Source organism: Lolium rigidum, chromosome 1 (assembly GCF_022539505.1).
Source record: "Lolium rigidum isolate FL_2022 chromosome 1, APGP_CSIRO_Lrig_0.1, whole genome shotgun sequence".
In the NCBI taxonomy this organism is placed as follows: Eukaryota; Viridiplantae; Streptophyta; class Magnoliopsida; order Poales; family Poaceae; genus Lolium; species Lolium rigidum.
In genome coordinates this window covers 216879187-216898661 of record NC_061508.1, presented here as the reverse complement: position 1 = coordinate 216898661, position 19475 = coordinate 216879187, and the positions used below count along the sequence as shown (strand labels likewise).

At 45.8% G+C, this 19475-nt stretch overlaps 1 protein-coding gene across 2 annotated transcripts; it reads right to left on the bottom strand.

Moving 5' to 3' along the window:
• Nucleotides 1-1261: 1261 nt before the first annotated feature.
• Nucleotides 1262-7093, bottom strand: LOC124689988 (zinc finger CCCH domain-containing protein 55-like). 2 transcript variants are annotated; one of them, XM_047223444.1, is made up of 5 exons: nt 6992-7093; nt 4677-5261; nt 3684-4186; nt 1798-3648; nt 1262-1715 (listed from the first exon to the last, which is right to left on the bottom strand). In XM_047223444.1, exons 2-5 carry the CDS (start codon nt 5155-5157, stop codon nt 1683-1685), a joined length of 2868 nt encoding a protein of 955 aa, XP_047079400.1. In that variant the 5' UTR covers nt 5158-5261; nt 6992-7093; the 3' UTR covers nt 1262-1682. The 2 variants fall into 2 exon arrangements, with proteins under 2 accessions (XP_047079400.1, XP_047079396.1); XM_047223440.1 differs by having other exon boundaries at nt 1798-4186; nt 4655-5261.
• Between the last annotated feature and the right edge of the window lie 12382 nt (nt 7094-19475).

Below are 19475 nucleotides of genomic sequence, written 5' to 3'. Positions count from 1 at the left end.
GTGCGTGTGTGCGTTCATAGGGGTGAGTGTATGCGCGTATATGTGAGCGTCTGCGTTTGTACTGTGTTTCTCAAAAAAAAAAAAAAATGTCTTGGCATCGCAAACCAACCATTCACTTTCTTTTTTGATGAAAACCAACTATACACTTTCAGTATAGCCTCCAAACCAGATATGCTTGTTAAAAGAATCACTGGCTCAAGAAGAGTGCGAGATTTGACCGCCCACAACCAAGATCCTGATATTAGAGAGTGGAAAAAAAAAGGACGAGGAATGGCAGATATATGTACATTTCTACGCTACTGCTACTTTAGGTTTAAGCATACGAGTCGAAGTTGCAGCACCGCCGGAGGGCACCAGGAAAAATCTTGTGTCGTTTGAAACCATGCTGCTCTCTCAACTTTTCAACCACATGTGTGCAGACCGTGAAACTACCAGACACAATCTTCCAGGCAGCTGGTTGTACCAAATCTTCCAGGCATTATCTGTCTGTGCTATCTATCGCCTTGTAGCCGAGTCAAAACGGGGCAAAAATGAAAGTGGAGGTAAAAGATTATTGTTGGTGCGCATTTGTTGTGGAAGATGTCTTGATAAGAAAAGGTACAAAGTAAAAAAGTTCGCAAAAAGGATTACTCTACCCAGCGGCGACCCAATGCTTTGCCTCATCCTTGATCAACTTTAGAAGGATTCTTGTTGGTGCCGAAGACCCATGCATTTCTCTTCGTTCCAAATAGTCAAAGAATGAGAATAGTGAAGGTTGCCGTGGTCTTGCCATTGGTCGTATTTTTGCTCAACATGTTTATCACCAAGTATCAATGGAAAGGTCCATCGATCAATTTGGCGGTGTCAACTGACTCGATGCCAAGCCACCTTGATCATACCCAAAGCCTCTTGGTGTAGGCGATGATGGGAGAAAAGATGTGCCATCATTTCTTGAGTTTGTTTGGAAAGAGGTATAGGCCCGCAATTTGGTTTAAACCTGATGTTTCTGCGTTGGCGGCCATCGCTATTTGCAAGCAAAGTTACGAATGCACATTACTTCTAGAGTAGTATTAGCTGAGTTAACGCATTTTGTTTAGCTTGATTTCCATCCAACACCAAAAGTTAAAATATTATTACACTTACCACATGGATGCATTTCGCTCTTTCAGAATAAGAACGGCTCGTTAATAAAACCCCTGTAATTTCAACATTACAATCACCAGACAACCATCGGTATTACTTTCTCAACATGCCAGGCACATGAGCAGCCAGAAGAAACATGTCAACTCCACGCGAACAAAACGTTAAAAGAAACAATCCGAGGGCAAGTAGATCGAATTGACAGTTATGCTAAGTCAAGTTCTACATGTTTGCAGGAGTCTATTACATGGCTGCAGTATGCTATGTCAAGTTTTACATGAATGCAAGGCGGCTTCTGTTCAGAGATGCCCCCACAGCTTGCACAGTGTCTACTGCTACAGAAAGCTCATGTTTCAGATGAGCATTTCTACAAAAGATACACTAGCAACATTTGGTGCCGTTGCCAAAGCACCTGAAGCCGAACAAAAAAGAACCCTGTTCTTAATCTAACCAAGGCAGGACCTAAATTACAGGATTCTAAACTGTGGGGAGTATATGTGGTGCCTCCAATCTCTGACACAAGACGCGGTACAGATGTCTGTGACGCCATCTTGCGAAAACGCTTATGACGTCTTGACATACTTGCCAACATACGCCTGCATGAGAGACAAACAGGTTAGGGAACATAAGTGAGGTAAAAGTGTAGTTGTTCAGCGGGGATGAGGAAGCTGAGGTGACCTGTACAAGTTTGCTTAATTTTTCTTTCGAGTAGGACATGTAGACGTCAATCTTCTCTTTACTTTGAGGGGTGTTTTCAACCGTGCTTGTAACTTTGTCCACAACCTTTTTCACAATAGTTTTGTGAACCTCTCTGGTTAAATTGCCCTCTTTCCATGTAGGTTTAAGTGCTTCCTTGACAAAGTCTGCAAGTGCAAGTTTAAACATCTTCAGTGCCTTGGACTCCTTGTTCTTCTTACTGTCACCGTCTTCAGGAGCCTCACCATCAGTATCTTTGGGCTCTCCTTTCTTATTTTCTGAAGGCACGGTGGTTTCATTAGCTACTGTCGTAGCAGCATGACTAGTCGGTACAACCGCTTGGGGTAAGAGCACTGGATTGCCATTGCTAATACCAGCTGCCATTGGTGCCTGAAGTGTTTGGGGAACTTGCTGTTCAGATGGAATAGAGTGTGTGAGCTGGACCATTCCTGCCTGTTGCTGCGCCCAAGGCCACGGATTGGGTTGAGCATCCACGGCTGCACCAGACGAACCAATCATCAAGTTCGGATTCAGATTAGGCTGGGGTAGTTGTAGTCCATTGGTACCAGGCTGCATTATGAGGGATTGTGCCAAAGATGTTATTACTGCACGACGTAAGTCTTCCTCACTTGTTGCCGCATTACGAGGAAGGGGAGCTCCAGGCATATCAGCTGAGCTGGAGCTTGGCAATACTGATAACCCTTGCAAGGTGTGACTCTGACTTTGCATATAGGGAGCAACAGGCTGGAAATTATGTGTCTTCTGCATGCTTTGAGTACCATTATCATGACTAGGCACTCCAGATAACCCCTGCAAGGTTTGATTCTGAATCTGCATATTTGGAGCACCAGGACGAAAATTATGTGTGCTTTGCAGAATTTGAGTACCACTGTCTTGGCTAGGATTGGACATGTCAATGTTTGCCTGGCTCTGCCCAGCATGCAAAGGCATTAGACTATTTTGTGAAACTTGACCAGAGGCACTGAAATTATGTCCATTAAACATAGAGAGATCTGGCAATGCCTGTGAAGTTTGAGAGTAGCCGTGTAGGTTCTGTCCCATATAAGGAGGTACTGGCTGATTATGCATGCCAGGACCTGAGTTATTAGCAGTTGCCTGAGAAGCTACAAACTGATCTTGCCTGTTTGGATGTAACGAAAAGTTGCTTTCATGAAGTTGGTTATTAAAAGGCAATATGGATGCAGCATCCTGCTGGCTGTTGACTGGATGAGTTGGTGCCCCAGCAATTTGAGGAACTGCATCTTGGTTCTGTGCTATTTGGCTCAAGTTTTGCCCACCTAAAAGATTAGCAGCATGAATCCCAGTTTGCACACTCAAATTGCCAGTGGTGGCAGATGCACTCTGACCATCCATGGCAGATAACTTGTCATTGTTCAGGCTATCTGCGCTTGCTTGCATAGAACCTGAAAACTGTGGCCGTTTTAAAGCAGCTATTTCAGGTTTGTTTTGCCCTTGAGGGCCAAAATCCTCCTGCGGACTAATCTGGTACTGACTCCTTCCAGCATCTTCCAATTGCCGGTTTTTGTACACATATCCAGTATCACTTCTGACATTAGTACCCTGAGAACCAAGGTTTTCCCTGTCATCTCTGGGTAAAATATGAGAGCCTACATGTGCAGCATTACTCTGTTCACCCCAATTCGAATAATTCCCTTCGGTTGTACGCCCATCACCATACTTTGGAGGCTCATCAGATGCGCTCGGTCCCATTTGACTCTGGGGAGCTTCCTCATGGAGATATGGACAAATTTCACCACGACGGCAGCGGCCTTCAGCAAAAAATTTACAGGGCCTTCTATTTTCTCTACGGTGCTCAGTCCTACTCCCATAGGATGAATCAGGACCACCTCTACCATGAGAAATTTCCCTAGCCTCATCTCTCCATCCAACATGAGAAGTGGAATCATCATGAACATATCGGCAACTTGCACCTCTGCTGCACCTTCCTTTGACAAACTCATGGCATTGCTCAGCAGACCTGTAATCTCTTCGGGGTTCAGATCTTTCCCAAGTACCATCCTCATAATGACCTCGAGGTTGCCTGCTCCGTGGAAAGTCATTTGGTTCTCGTGGATCCATGAAATCCTTGTTCTGATTACCATACCTTTCCCTTGAGTCTGCAGGATAATGCTCATCGAACTGCCTGCGCCCGCCATCTTCATGAGGAAACCTGCATTGCAAGCCTCTTCTGCATCTACCAGCTGTAAAATCTCTGCAGAGCAAAGGAGGCCCTCCAGGTATTCTGCCTCTCTCAACCCTACAATCAGGTCCACGGTCAAAATAAGGACTTCGACTTCTGCTTCTGCCTCTACCTCGCTCTCTGCTCCTGCTTCTGGAGCCACTTCTGTTCCTGTTAAAAGAAACAAATGTGGCAGAGAAAAGGTTATTATCTTTTAGTTTAATAATTTCTGAGTTCTTAAAAACGACAGATCATCTGCCAAATCAAAATGGACAAGAGAGGTTCTCAGCAGGTAAAATAAGAATAACACTTGCAGTTCTTTCTTCTAGATTGCACTGCAACAAAGATATGGTGTTTGTGTAAGTAGAGATTATCAACCAGCAAGCATAATTAAGAAAAATAAGCCCTAGCTTGTTTTATTTTGCAGCATAACCATAAATTCTATCTTGGGTACTTCACAGTTATAACTAAATTTCAACTGCAGATTAGCTCAAAAAGTTTCTTTTCAAGCAACATACATGGCACGCATAACCAAAGTACCAATACATGTGCAGTAATGCGCCAATTACTCTTCATAACAAAGAAGAAAGTATCCCTCAAAAAAAACAAAGAAGAAAGTAGTTACTTCTTCAACCATACCTGCGCGACCTGTTCCAACCACCTCTTGGAGATGGACTGCGAGTGCGCTGCCTCCATGCATCTGGACCGGATGACAACCTAGAAGAATAACCACGGCCAACAGCTGTGCCCCATGCATCACCACGTCTTCTGTCATCTGCATATTTGCTAATACCTTGGTTACCAGTTGCCTTTTCCAAAGCTACCTTACCCCAGTCATTATTATTATGCTCCTCGTCAGCCACTCGAGGAGGCTCCCATCTTTCAGATGACACTTTAGATTGCCTTTCCTTGATATCTTTATTAAACCCATCAGTGCGTTCCTTCTCGTGTGCTGAACTGCCTTGTTGCATGAAGGCATCAGGTTTTAGGTTCGAAGATTCACCACTAGGGTGCAAACCTCCATCCTTACGACGGTCATCTGTATTCTTAGGAGGAGAATCATCTTCACTGATCTCAACAACATCACGAGAAACTTCTTTCGTGTCCCACTTGGACCTCCCTTTCCTAGCAACACCACTCATTTGAACCTTTGTTTATTAGTCTTCTGATTTTCTCTGAAATAACTGATGTTATCCAAATAAGAACCTCCCTTCCAGCTTAACAAAAAATGTTCTTCTGATTTTCTCTGAAATAGTTGAAGAATATGTATACAATTATAATCAGCCAAAAAAACACTCTGACAATATAATTTCAAAACAGCTAGAGGTATCAGAAGTGACTGAAATGAAGATAGGTTGAATTAAAATGTAGATAAAGCATAAACGCATAATATGTGCATAAATTTTTGATGTGCAGAATAAGACCAAACGAAAAAATGACAAAGCCAAGGCACTTGACTGACAGAGAGTTGTATAACAATGTAGGATTAAAAATCAGGTCACGGAAAATATTGTGCTCAAGAGGGGCATGTACTTTCGCTCATAGGGGCACGAGCTCCTATTATTCGGCCAGGATATAGATATGTCCTGAGAATTTCTTACTACAATCTCGAGCGTGGAACATGTGTCACATACGCCTTCAAAATTTCACACTTTATACAGGAAATCATTATTCATTAGACACAGAAAGAGAAGATTGTGGCATTTTTGGGGGTCCTATTTGCCTTTCCTATGTGTCCCCCAAAAATACGTAAGTAGGCAAGAATATCCATGATTTGTTTTAGACGAATTGACCCATAAACTGCTGAGGCAAGAACAGCCAGATGAACAGACATAAACATCAGGGATACACCCACAGAGGCAGAAATCTTTAATTGTTTAATAACTCTGAACGAGTCGCAATTAAGACCAAGAGACAAACAGCCCCCTCATGTAAAATCATCTCATTACAACAAGAATTTACAGGTAAACAGGATTCGGCACTGTTTGATTTCTACACTTACAAGACAGCTAAATCTACAAACTTAGGGCTGCCTATCAAGAATGTTTCGCGTAGCAACCGCAGAAATCTTGGGCATCAACAACTTGTGTCGAAGTTTCTCTTTCAATTACTTTGTTCCAGCAGCTTTGCCAAACTTGGTGGATACTTAAGGTTTAATTGTTACTGTCTCTGGCTGCAGAGACCTTGGGCACTGACTTTACTCTCCCCTGAATTGCTGCGTTCCAGTGATTTCGCCAACTTGGTGGCAATTAACAATTCGTTTGTTTCTTTACATAATTGCTAGCTAGGGCCTTGATGACTAAACCAAAAGGGCAGAAACTCCAAAAGTTGCGTTAACATAATCCTGCATATGAGAAAGATAACTATCAGCTCCCATGAATTCCTTTATGGTTTTTCCCTACTGCAATTTTCTTCCAGTGATTTCTAGGCATATTAGAACCATAAGCCTAAGTTTTTTAAATAACCCCAGTACCGAACGGCCACCTTCGCTGGTTCTTCCAAAAGTCAATAAGTAAGTAGGTTTTCTGGTCAGTAAGATAGCTAGTCTACACGTACCTAGTGGGGACAATCTACACAAAAGCATATAAGAAACCTTTGGTTGCAAGATTTAACAGTTTCACAACATTTCAACATTAACTGCATATCCACAACAAATAATAAGAATGCGGTCTTTGCATACCACAGATGACTAAAACATGGCAGCTATGTACTGCCAACACCCAGTAATCATCACAAAGGAAGGAGAAAGAAAGACCCAAAAGAAATATCAGACAAACAAAAATAAGTTGGCTGCTTGCATTTGTTTGCCATTTTTATGTCTCCAGAAAACCAATATTATTCAGGATGGGCTACAAAGCTCCTTATATGGTGGCCCACAGAGAATCATGCCGGTGTACAAACAATAAAAAGAGATCCATGTGTGCTCGTTGAGAAAGAGTAAAATGAGATGTGAGTACATGACGCTAATTTACATACCTGAAACTGTGCTCCAAAGTTGTCCTGAGATGACAGAGAATGGCACCACAGCTTCTAATGTCCAAACAGAAACCATGGAACTGTGCTCAACTTAATTTCCATCTGACAAAGAAAAGATTTTTTTGTTAAAACCTGAAACAACTCCTTGAGTAAATAGAAACTGATCAACATGAGCACAAGCAAAACGGAAAAACTAACTAGTTGAAGATGTGGGGCATAGACAAAACTAATCATAGGCAAAATGTAGGCACTTATACTTCAATTCCACCGAAAACATTGTGTAAACAGTAAAAAGAACACCCTTTATAGGCCCTTGTACACAGCGAGCTATCCGTTACAACAGACGAACAACTTTTAACTCATCCATGCATTCAAAGGCACAAGCCCTAAAAGGCTATAGAACAGACAGACAAAATATGTTATCAACACCCCAAACTAAACAAATTCAGAAATACACATCCACACGCATTATCACACCTAGTCTGACAAAAATAACCAAAAGTGATTCAAGTTATGCCTACAAAGAAACAAGAGAGGACTTAGCCCACCATCTAACAGCTCTCCGAGCTACCACAACACATGAAACCGAAAACCGTCATGCCGACTGCAAGACCCAGCTACAAAGGTCGAAACGCGTAAACTCCGCACCAGATCTCACGGTGCAGAACTGAAACCAATCGGGCACCTATTCGCGCCGAGAAGAGGGTGTCCGGTCAGTCCCGAGCCGGCAGAACCTAGGCCCAGCCAACCGTCATCCACCGCGCCACATTCTTGTGGGTGCGGGCATGGGTAATAAATTTAAATTAATCAAAAGTGATTCAAGTTATGGCTACAAAGAAACAAGAGAGGACTTGGCCCACCATCCAACGGCTCTCTGAGCTACCACAACACATGAAACCGAAAACCGTCCTGGCGTCTGCGAGACCCAGCTACAAAGGTTGAAACACGTAAACTCTGCACTAGATCTCACGGTGCAGAACTGAAACCAATCAGGCACAGATTCGCGCCAAGATGAGGGTGTCCGGTCACTCCCGAGCCGGCAGAACCTAGGACCGACCAACCGTCATCCGCCATGCCACATTCTTGCGGGTGCGGGCATGGGAAACAAATTTAAATTATGCCTACAGGAAAAAGGGGAGGAAAAAAAAAAGGAGCTAGCCCAGCATCTAACAGCTCCCTGAGGTACCACACATGAACCCGAAGTCCAAAGATTTGAACTTTGGGGAACCCGGAGTCCAAAGATTTCAACTTTGGGGTGCAGCAGAGTGACAGACCGCTCTAAATCACTAGAAACGCGAAGGGGGCAGAAGTAAACCCTACAGTAGATCTAACGGAGCAGAGCTGGCAAATTCGCTAGGACACAAATTCGCACCAAGAACTGGGGGGACCTTGTCACTCCCGAGTGGGCAGAACGTGGGGCCGGCCGACAACCGTCCTCTGGCGGCGCGCCGCCGCATTCGCGTGGGGTGCGGGCGTGGGGAGGGAAATTGAGAGGAGGCTCTGGAGAGGGTGGGAGAGGAGGGAACAGGAGTCTCACCATGAGGGGCGCGGAGGCAGGAGGTCGGCGCCGGATCGGAGCGGCGCGTCGCGGGCGGGCGCGGCGCGCTGGCGAAACCCTAAAACTCGCAGCCGACGGGAGAGGGGGGGAGCACGTTTGGAGCGCAGAGGCGGAGAAAGGAATCGGGCGGAGGATTCGTCGTTAGTCGTTACGGACGCCGAGTGACGCGCGGTGGGGCATTGGACGTAATATGGGCCTCTTCCTGTTGGGCCTAAACCGGTCGCTGCTAGCTCACGGGAGTAGGTTTTTGCCCGTCGCTTGATGGTGGCAAATCCTATGCACCGCCCGCTGCGGTGTATAGGATTGGCACCACGTACCTTTTTCCCTTTTCCTGTCGCGGACGGGCCGGCCCACCAGAACTGACGCCGTCACATGTCTCCTCCTTCTCTTCTCTACATCTGGCCAAACAGCTTAGGGGTGGCGAGCTGGCAACGACGATGGCGAGGGTGGGGCGAGGCGGCAGCCGAGCTCTTGTACTTAGGGTTGAGGGCGCGGGGCTGGGGTGGCTGGACGGACTTAGGGGTTACGGGTGAGGGTGGGGATCTTGCCGGTGTCGGAGAAGGGGGAGCTTTAGAGGGATGCTCGGCCAGGAGGCGACGGACCGGCGAAGGTGGCGGCTCAGGCATGGTCCAACACGTTATTGAGCGCGCGTTCGGGCCCCTGCATGTGCGTGGCCGCCGTGAGTCCCTATTTTACGTGTTTTGCTTTAGGGAAAGCGTCAACTCCTACAGGGAGGAAGTGGTGCCATCTTCTTCCTCCATCACGTTCCTCCTGACAAGGTCGCCTCCAATCTCCTTCATTCCACACACACATACACACCACCTCACTCCCTACCTCTCTAGGTCCACTTCCTCCGCCTCCCGTTGAACCACATGTTGCCACCACGCGCGGCCGACGACATTGCCGCGCCTCCTCATCGCCCAGGCCTACTCGAGCCACCACCTATGCCAGTCTGCCGCATCCACCTCTAAATATTCCTTCTTCTCCATCCCCGGTGAGGTCCCACACCACCACCAAACCTAAGTCTTTGCACCCGCACCCTAAATCCTAAGGTTTTCGTCCTCACCTTCGCCGGTGATGCCACGGCCAGCTGCGTCGTCCACGTCTCCAATGAGGTCTTGGCCTCGCCTCCTCCGGGAAGCCGTGTCCAACGACGTCTTCCCTGTCTCTGTGAGTTGGGCGCGTACCTTCCTTTGTCTTCTTTTCTCTGCCAACTTCTTCCTTCCCCACCACCACCGAATTGTACCAGCCCACATGCCCACGCTGAAGGAGGTAAGGTACACGTCGTTGTGCCAGCGCACTACGAACATCAAATAGGATTTGTCGTGGCCGCTGGCCGGTAGACGGGGAGCTCTACTGGTCGCTGGATTTGGGTGGGAAGAAGACGACAAAGGGTATAGGAGTTTTATAGCAGGGTGAATACTTATTTGGTTCGAAGTAAAAGTTAAGGAACATTACTGAAATATAATATTTTTTCTATGATGACACTATTCATCCATTGGGTTTATAAAAAATCATCCCATCTCAATCTTAAAGGAGAAATGAAGAAATTTTACTCTCAAATTAGACATCTTTTTAAAAAGCCTATTCACTTTGGAAGTCTAAGGGATCTATGAAGTGCAAATTTTTCATGTGGTTGGTGATTCATAAGCGGTGCTTCATGGTGGACAACCTGGCGACAAGAGGTTGGCCTCATAATCCCACTAGTAGAAAACAGTTCTTTCGTCAGGCCCCTTTAGTCTCGGCCGTATTGTCGGATGGGGCTAAAGATCTGGCCACGTCGCCCGAATCCGCCCAAGCGTACGACACCCATTGATCCCGATTCGTTAGGGTCTTAGGGACCATTTGTCCCGGTTTGGGATACAAACCGGGACTAAAGGGTTATGCGGCCCGCTGCGCCTGCTGGCACCTCCTTTAGTTTCGGCTGGTGACATGAGCCGGGACTGAAGTCAAACCGTTCGTTCCCGCGAGCGAAAGCCGATCGTCGTCGCCATTACTGGCGTGGAAATCGAAAGTCACGCGCGGGCGGCCACGGGAATTTTGATCGCCGGCGGCTAGCCACGGGAATTGATCACCCGGTGGCTGGCATGTTTATCTTCACCTCCCTCACCTTTATATGCTTCACATCTCCTCCACCACTTGCCACAATCCTCTTCACATCTCCATCATCTCTCCCAAAAAGCTCTCTCCCGTCGACGTTCCGGCCCCAATGGAGCACCTCGCGCTCGTCCCGGCTCCTCGATCTCGGGTGTACTACCTCATGGCCAAAGGGATGCACTTCAAGATCACGGCCACTCTCCGTGCATCAAGGGTGGAGAAGTGGATCCGCGCCGTGAAGAGGGGTTTTCTCGATGTCGCACCAATCAAGTTTGTCGGTTTGGACTGCGAGTTCACCAACCCTCGCGAGGGTAATCAGCGCCCCGACGTCCTTCAACTCTCGGCGGTGACCGAGAATTTGGTCTTCCAAAAATTTTGGGTTGATGATGTGCCACAAGTTCTCAAGGATTTCTTGCAGGACAAGATCATCAGATTCTGCGCGCGCCGGCGCTGCTATCGGCAAAGATGTGGAAATGCTGAGTTCCTACGAAATTGATATTACGTCTGTGTTCAACCTCTAAAAGATAATCCCGAACCCCACCAAAAATCCCATTCCGAGTCTGTATAATCTGACAAATTCTACTATTGAGACAAAACTTAAGAAGAAGAAGAAGAAGAAGAAGAAGAAGAAGATGAACTAATTTTTGGATGGGCCAATGTTCGGTTGAGTTACGAGCAAGTGCACTATGCCGCTTGATACGTCTCAAACGTATCTATAATTTCTTATGTTCCATGCTACTTTTATGATGATACTCACATGTTTTATACACATTATATGTCATTATTATGCGTTTTCCGGAACTAACCTATTGACGAGATGCCGAAGGGCCGATTCTTTGTTCTAGCTTGTTTTTGGTTTCGAAATCCTAGTAAGGAAATATTCTCGGAATCGGACGAAATCAACGCCCGACATCTTAGAAATCCACGAAGCTTCCAGAACACCCGGGAGGGACCAGAGGAGAGCCACAGGGGGCCCACACATGGGGCTGGCGCGGCCCAAGGGGGGGGGCGCCCCCCTATTGTGTGGCAGCTTCGTACCCCCTCCGACTCCGCCTCTTCGCCTATTTAAAGCTCCCTGACCTAAATCTTTTATACGGAAAAGCCACGGTACGAGAAACCTTCCAGAGCCGCCGCCATCGCGAAGCCAAGATCTGGGGGACAGGAGTCTCTGTTCCGGCACGCCGCCGGGACGGGGAAGTACCCCCGGAAGGCATCTCCATCGACACCACACTACAAGAAAAGTTCTGATAGACAACGTCTCAAAATCGTCCGCTAAGGGGTATTTTTCGTCGCCCATGGGCCTAACCCGACGATATGGGTTCTGTTGTGGAAACTGCGTCAGGCAAAGTCCAACGACGTTTTTCGGTCCGTCGCGCTTGGGCGCCCTTCCGCCACGGAAAATCGGACCGTTGCGCAAGTGTTTCGGGAGCCCGTTGGCTGGCGACGTCATGCAAGCCGACACGTGGCGGACGCCGGTTAGCGCGGTTAACGGCGTTAGCCGGCTGAAACCCCGTGGTAGATGGTAGGCCCACACGAGGCCTGCCACGTCTTAAGCGGGCCGGGCCAGGCGACATAGTTTGACCGGTCAACTATATAGTCGGGCTGGCCCATTAGTTACGTGGGCCGGGCCTAACCTCTAAGGTTGGTCGGTCAAAACTTAAATGGGCCGGCCCATTTAACATGTGGGGTCCACCTTACGGCTCTGCGGGCCGGCCCAAGAAGCAAGTGGGCGGGCCGAAACACGAGTGGGTCCCACTTTCTGTTAAAGGGCCGGCCCATTTAGTGTGTGGGGTCCACCAGTGTAGCAAGTGGGCGGCCCAAAAACACGAGTGGGTCCCACTTTCCGGTTAAAGGGTCGGCCCATTTAGTATGTGGGGTCCACCATATAGCAAGTGGGCGGCCCAACAAGATAGTGGGCGGGCCAAAAACACGAGTGGGTCCCACTTTCTGTTAAAGGGCGGCCCATTTGGTGTGTGGGGTCCACCATATAGCAAGTGGGCGGCCCAACAAGATAGTGGGTCGGGCCAAAAGCACGAGTGGGTCCCACCTTCTGTTAAAAGGCCGGCCCATTTAGTATGTGGGGTCCACCATATAGCAAGTGGGCCGGCCCAACAAGATAGTGGGCGGGCCAAAAACCATGTGGGTCCCACCTTCTGTTAAAGGGCGGCCCATTTAGTATGTGGGGTCCACCATATAGCAAGTGGGCCGGCCCAACAAGATAGTGGGCGGGCCAAAAGCACATGTGGGTCCCACCTTCTGTTAAAGGGCCGGCCCATTTACCATGTGGGACCACCATATACCAAATGGGCTGGCCCAACAAGATAGTGGGCCGGCCCAATAAGCATGTGGATCCCACTATCGTGTAGCAGGGCCGGCCTACTAAAGAAGTGGGCGGCCCAAAATGAAAGTGGGTCCCACACTATCGTAAGTGGGCCGGCCCAATGCTGTTGTAGTGCCCTACTTGTTTGACTAGTCAACATGCATTAAATTTCATGAGCCTAAAATCGATATCAATGATACACACAATTACATACACAAATAAAAAAAGTAGGAAAATTACAAGGCAATTCATGTGCCCAAATAAAAAAATTACATAGAATCATTGAGGACTTCTATTAGCATCATCAATAACACGTTGACATTTGGCAATCGCCTTGATTGAATCTTGTGTACTCTTTGTCAACATATCGGCTACGGATCTTAAAGCGACAATACCATGTCTTTTATAAAGTACGGCCTTGAGATATTTCTTGTTTGATGAAAGCAATGGTCTAGGTTGACGGCTATGAGAAGATGCATCGGAAGAAATATCGAAGTTTTTGTGGGCCTCACTTCTAATGAAGATTGCTTCATCAAAGCGCATTCGATAATAATGCAAAAAGAGTTAAACGATGAACTATGCAAACATTTATTATGCAATGTAGATATAAGATAATAACAAGTTGCATAAATAAGACAATGTATGGAACTTGTACTAAGCACAAACTTACATCATAATGTTGCACGGGGTCGCTACGAGATCCTTTTTTGGCGACTATCTTCTAATGATGACTTGCTTCATTAAAAGCTGCATTACGGTAACATTGCAAACATAGTTACAACAATTAACTATTCAAACATGTATTACGCAATGTAGAGATTAGATAACGACATGTAGCGAAATAAGCACAAGATAAGATAAGATGCATGTACTAAGCACATGCTGGCTCGTTGCGGGTCCTTCTCTTGCGTGCACTAGTCGTGGTCAACATGCCTGTCATTTTAGGTTCAGCCATCAAGTGAAATGCTAATCCTCCTGCTCCATTGTCCTTAATCTGTGTTTAGATATCACATTTAAGACCAAGTCAGCTGGTTTCAAATAACAAAAAACTTGAGCTGCCAAATGAATAAGCCAATATTTACCAGATATCGGATTAAAATCAACTAGATGTTGCTTTGCATGAGATACGAATTTCGGACATTCAGATTTAGAGTAGGGTAATGCCAAGGTTTTCCACATAAAGTAAGCTGGCATTAAGAATGACCAAATGTCGGGTTCAAATCACCTTCGCGAGTTTCTCCAAGACAAGCATATCAAATAGGCGAAACATAGTAAAGCATGAATGGCATTGCTATGGCGGGGTTCCAAGTGTTAATCTCTTGCATAAGGAACAATGCATATAGGTTATAGATAATAGCGGAAGTAAACTGCCAAAATTACCAACCAAGAACTCAGATTCCAACCTTCCCTAGTGTCCCCGCTGTTAATGTTGGATGTTCTAATAAGTGGTTCGCATGATCAATCCCTAGGAAAAATAACATTGACAAGTCTGTCTATGATAATACAAAGACCAGACATGCACGCGGCAATAACTATATAAGCTAAAGACGAGGTATAATAGAAAGCAGATTGGAAATGCACATAGCATGATTATAAAAGCGAGTGTGAGAATAGCGAGACACGAGAAAACAGCTAGCGGCTAGCGGTGAGCTAATGACGTGGTATAAGAACAAGCGGATTGGAAATGCCCATAGCATGACTATAAAAGCGATGCGACAATAGCATGCGGTACAAAAACAGTTGGCAGCAAATGAATGGGTATAAGGCTATAAATATGTGGATGCACACAGGTGTCGAGTAGAATGAACGAGGATGGTAGCGACCGGATAATGCTTTTGTGCTTGTACAATATTTAAACAAACTTCATGCGAAGCAACACATCAAGAAAGTTAACGGCATATGAGATACGCAAATAACTACACAAAACATGGCTAAAGAAACACCGCGATCTAACGGGCCGGCGTACTAACCAAGGCTGCGGCGGGGTGGACGGGGGCGGCAACTTGCATTCCGGCGGCGGCGAACGCGGGAGACGATGAATCGACCCTGTTTCGGTAGAAGCGGGCGTTAGTGAAGCGGATCTGGTTGGCTGGCAAGGGATTCGGTGAAGTTGATACGGCCGCTGCGCCGAGGTAGTCGGTGGCGAGGTCGGCGGTGAAGCGGATCCGTCGGTGGCGAGGTCGGCGGTGAAGCGGATCCGTCGGTGGCGAGGTCGGCGGTGAAGCGGATCCGTCGGTGACGAGGGCGGCGGGGAGCGGATCGGGTGGGTGGACAGCCAACACGATCAAGGCTACGGCTGTGGAGGAGTATGCCGGCGGCGAAGCGGATCTAGTGCTTGTAGAGAGTCGAGCTTTGGCGTGTGAGAGTATTTTTGAGCTAATGGGGCGAATGGTTGGTGGGTGGGTGTGGGCCTGTGGGGAGGGTTCGGGATCTAGGCAAGATATTTCATTGTTACCGAATGAGCCCTCCATGGTCGGTGGGTTGTAGCTTCGGACCGAGGGTTAAAAGGGTAAAACTGGTCACGGGATTTTCGAATGGATGCGGCGGGATGATTTGGCGCGCGGCCGAAATTTTCGGTTTCAAGCTACGAGCGGAACGACAAAAATAATGTTCTTCCCCGGGGAGCTCTCATTTCTTCCTCTTCTCTTTCTCCCTCGAGTCTTTCCCACTCCCCCGGCTCCTCTCCCCCTTCTCTCCGGCGGCCTCGCCGGCGGAGGCGAGGCCGACTTCTCTCTGTATATTGTACACCCTCCGAACTAAATTAATTGATTCAACTTTCCTTAGACGTGTATGTATCTAGAGTAAAAACATGTGTGGATACATCCATATTTAGATAAGCAAAGTTGAGTCGGCTAATTTGGATCCGAGGGAGTTAGTGTTGTTGTAAGCTTAGATCCGGTGTTTCCCATGAGCGAGAATGGCGCAATGGAGTCGGGGATCTCGTCATCGGCTTCGGATCCGGCCTGTGGTGAATGCGGCGGATCTTGCCGGCCAAACCCCGATCTGGTGCCATCAATGTGATGGCGCTAACGGTGAGGCTTGCTTTGGTCGGTGCTTCGGATCCGGCCAATGGGGAAGTCAAGGCTGCTAAAGTTCACAAGCTCGGGGCATACGACGGCGTCATCCGTCTTGCCCGTGCACATCTTGGCCTTTCGGCGGCCCTTCTCGGAGCCAATATGCCGTTGCTTGAGGCCCTTCTTCTCCTTCGTCCTGGCGACTACCGGCGACACCGTCCCAAGTGGTGCGTCCCGGCGACGGAGTTCTTTGGAAAGGATGCGGAGCGAGAGATCGATGTGCGGTCGAGAAGGACTCGATTGATTTTCTTCTATATGTTTTGGGGTCCTTTTTGTAAAGTTGCGGGTTCTATTAGTTATTGTCTAGTACTTTTGGTCCTCTATGTAATTTTTTGGACTAGTTTCCATTGGCATCGATAAACTTGAATTTTGACAAGTTCACGGGGAAAAAAATTCCTTTGCACGTATGGCCTATCATGTATAAACATTCTTGAGATTTAAACTATATGTAATGTGCCATGCATTAACCCTAAACCATATATATGTAACTAACCCTAGCTGATCAAACCCTACTTAATTAAAACAAATAACCCTAAACTATACGCATGCACTTTATGCGCAAAGGCGCGGGTGCCTCTAATAATGTGTGTGCGCACTCGATCGATGATCCCTAAACCTTATACAACCACTGAAACCCTAATCCCTAATCCCTAAACCCTAAACACCCTAAACACTAAACCCTATACCCTAAACCCTAACCCTAACCCTAAACCCTAATTAAACCCTATATATAGGCCAACGACACTTAATTGTGCATCAAGCGGGCCGGGGGTGCCTCGCGGTCCTCTAATTAAATTAAATGTGCCATGCATTAACCCTAAACCATATATATGTAACTAACCATAGCTAATCAACCCTACTTAATGAAAACACATAACCCTAAAGTATACTAGCTATAACCCGATCTAATAAAAACATGCTCTATATATAGCGGCTAGCTAGCAAACCTTAGATTAACACCAATTAATATATACATGGCCTATATCGATCATGTTGTATAACATATCCACGAGATTCATTAATTAATTATATAATTATCGTGATAAATTAATTAACTCTAATTTTGACAAGTTCTCTCGAATGAAAACACATTTGATTAAGTTGCCTCATAATATATATATATAATTAGTGTGCATGCATGTCCTACCATGCATTCGTGCATATGTTTTAATGTATATTTGAACATATTCTTGGGGATTTCAATCTCTCTCTCTCGATCATCTATATATCGTTGGTGGCCAAAAAACACACATATATATGCATGCAATTTATGCGTAAAGGCGCGGGTGCCTCTAATAATGTGTGTGCGCACTCGATCGATGATCCCTAAACCTTAAACAACCCTAAAACCGTAAATATATAATCCCTAATCCCTAAACCTAAACACCCTAAACACTAAACCCTAAACCCGGCCTAGACCCTAACCCTAACCCTAACCCTAAACCCTAGCTAACCCTAAACCCTAATTAAACCCTATGTATAGGCCAACGACACTTAATTGTGCATCGAGCGGGCCAGGGGTGCCTCTCGCGGTCCTCTAATTAAATTAAATGTGCCATGCATTAACCCTAAACCATATATATGTAACTAACCCTAGCTAATCAACCCTACTTAATTAAAACACATAACCCTAAACTATACTAGCTAGCTATAACCCGATCTAATAAAAACATGCTCTATATATTGCGGCTAGCTAGCAAACCAGTAGATTAACACCAATTAAAATATACATGGCCTATATCGATCATGTTGTATAACATATCCACGAGATTCATTAATTAATTATATAATTATCGTGATAAATTAATTAACTTGAATTTTGACAAGTTCTCTCGAATGAAAACACATTTGATTAAGTTGCCTCATAATATATATATAATTAGTGTGCATGCATGGCCTACAATGCATTCGTGCATATATTTTATTGTATATTTGAACATATTCTTGGGGATTTCAATCTCTCTCTCGATCATCTATATATCGTTGGTGGCCCAAAAAACACACATATATACGCATGCATGCACTTTATGCGTAATGGCGCGGGTGCCTCGATCTAATAATGTGTGTGCGCACTCGATGATCCCTAAAACCTTAAACAACCCTAAAACCCTAAATCCCTAATCCCTAAACCCTAAACCCTAAACACCCTAAACACTAAACCCTAGACCCTAGACCCTAAACCCTAACCCTAACCCTAACCCTCTGCCCTAGCTAACCCTAAACCCTAATTAAACCCTATGTATAGGCCAACGACACTTAATTGTGCATCGAGCGGCCCGGGGTGCCTCGCGGTCCTCTAATTAAATTAATTAAATGCGCCATGCATTAACCCTAAACCATATATATATGTAACTAACCCTAGCTAATCAACCCTACTTAATTAAAACACATAACCCTAAACTATACTAGATATAACCCGATCTAATAAAAACATGCTCTATATATAACGGCTAGCTAGCAAACAGTAGATTAACACCAATTAAAATATACATGGCCTATATCGATCATGTTGTATAACATATCCATGAGATTCATTAATTAATTATATAATTATCGTGATAAATTATTTAACTTGAATTTTGACAAGTTCTCTCGAATGAAAACACATTTGATTAAGTTGCCTCATAATATATATATAATTAGTGTGCATGCATGGCCTACAATGCATTCGTGCATATATTTTAATGTATATATGAACATATATATTCTTGGGGATTTCAATCTCGATCTCTCTCTCTCGATCATCTATATATCGTTGGTGGCCCAAAAAACACACATATATACGCATGCACTTTATGCGTAAAGGCGCGCGCGAGTGCCTCTAATAATGTGTGTGCGCACTCGATCGATGATCCCTAAATTAACCTTAAACAACCCCTAAATTAAACCTTAAATCCCTAATCCCTAATAGTCCCTAATCCCTAATCCCTAAACCCTAAACACCCTAAATGCTAAACCCTAAACCCTAAACCCTAACCCTAACCCTAACCCTAACCCTAACCCAAAAACCCTAACCCTAACCCTACCCCTAACCCTAACCCTAACCCTAAACCCTAGCTAACCCTAAACCCTAAACCCTAGAACCTAAACCCTAGACCCTAAACCCTAGACCCTAAACCCTAGACCCTAAACCCTAACCCTAACCCTAAGCCTAACCCTAAACCCTAGCTAACCCTAAAACCCTAATTAAACCCTATGTATAGGCCAACGACACTTAATTGTGCATCGAGCGGGCGAGGGGGTGCCTCGCGGTCCTCTAATTAAATTAAATGTGCCATGCATTAACCCTAAACCATATATATGTAACTAACCCTAGCTAGCTAATCAACCCTACTTAATTAAAACACATAACCCTAAACTATACTAGCTAGCTATAACCCGATCTAATAAAAACATGCTCTATATGTAGCAGCTAGCTAGCAAACAGTAGATTAA

What these genes read in the sequence shown, in the direction of transcription:
- LOC124689988 (XM_047223440.1), bottom strand. Translation starts at nt 5,157, where the DNA reads ATGAGTGGTGTTGCTAGGAAAGGGAGGTCCAAGTGGGACACGAAAGAA. An exon ending in GGTTGGAACAGGTCGCGCAG is followed by an intron (nt 4,187 to 4,654) that starts GTATGGTTGAAG and finishes TTCTTTTAACAG; the next exon opens with GAACAGAAGTGGCTCCAGAA. An exon ending in AATTAAGCAAACTTGTACAG is followed by an intron (nt 1,716 to 1,797) that starts GTCACCTCAGCT and finishes TCTCTCATGCAG; the next exon opens with GCGTATGTTGGCAAGTATGT.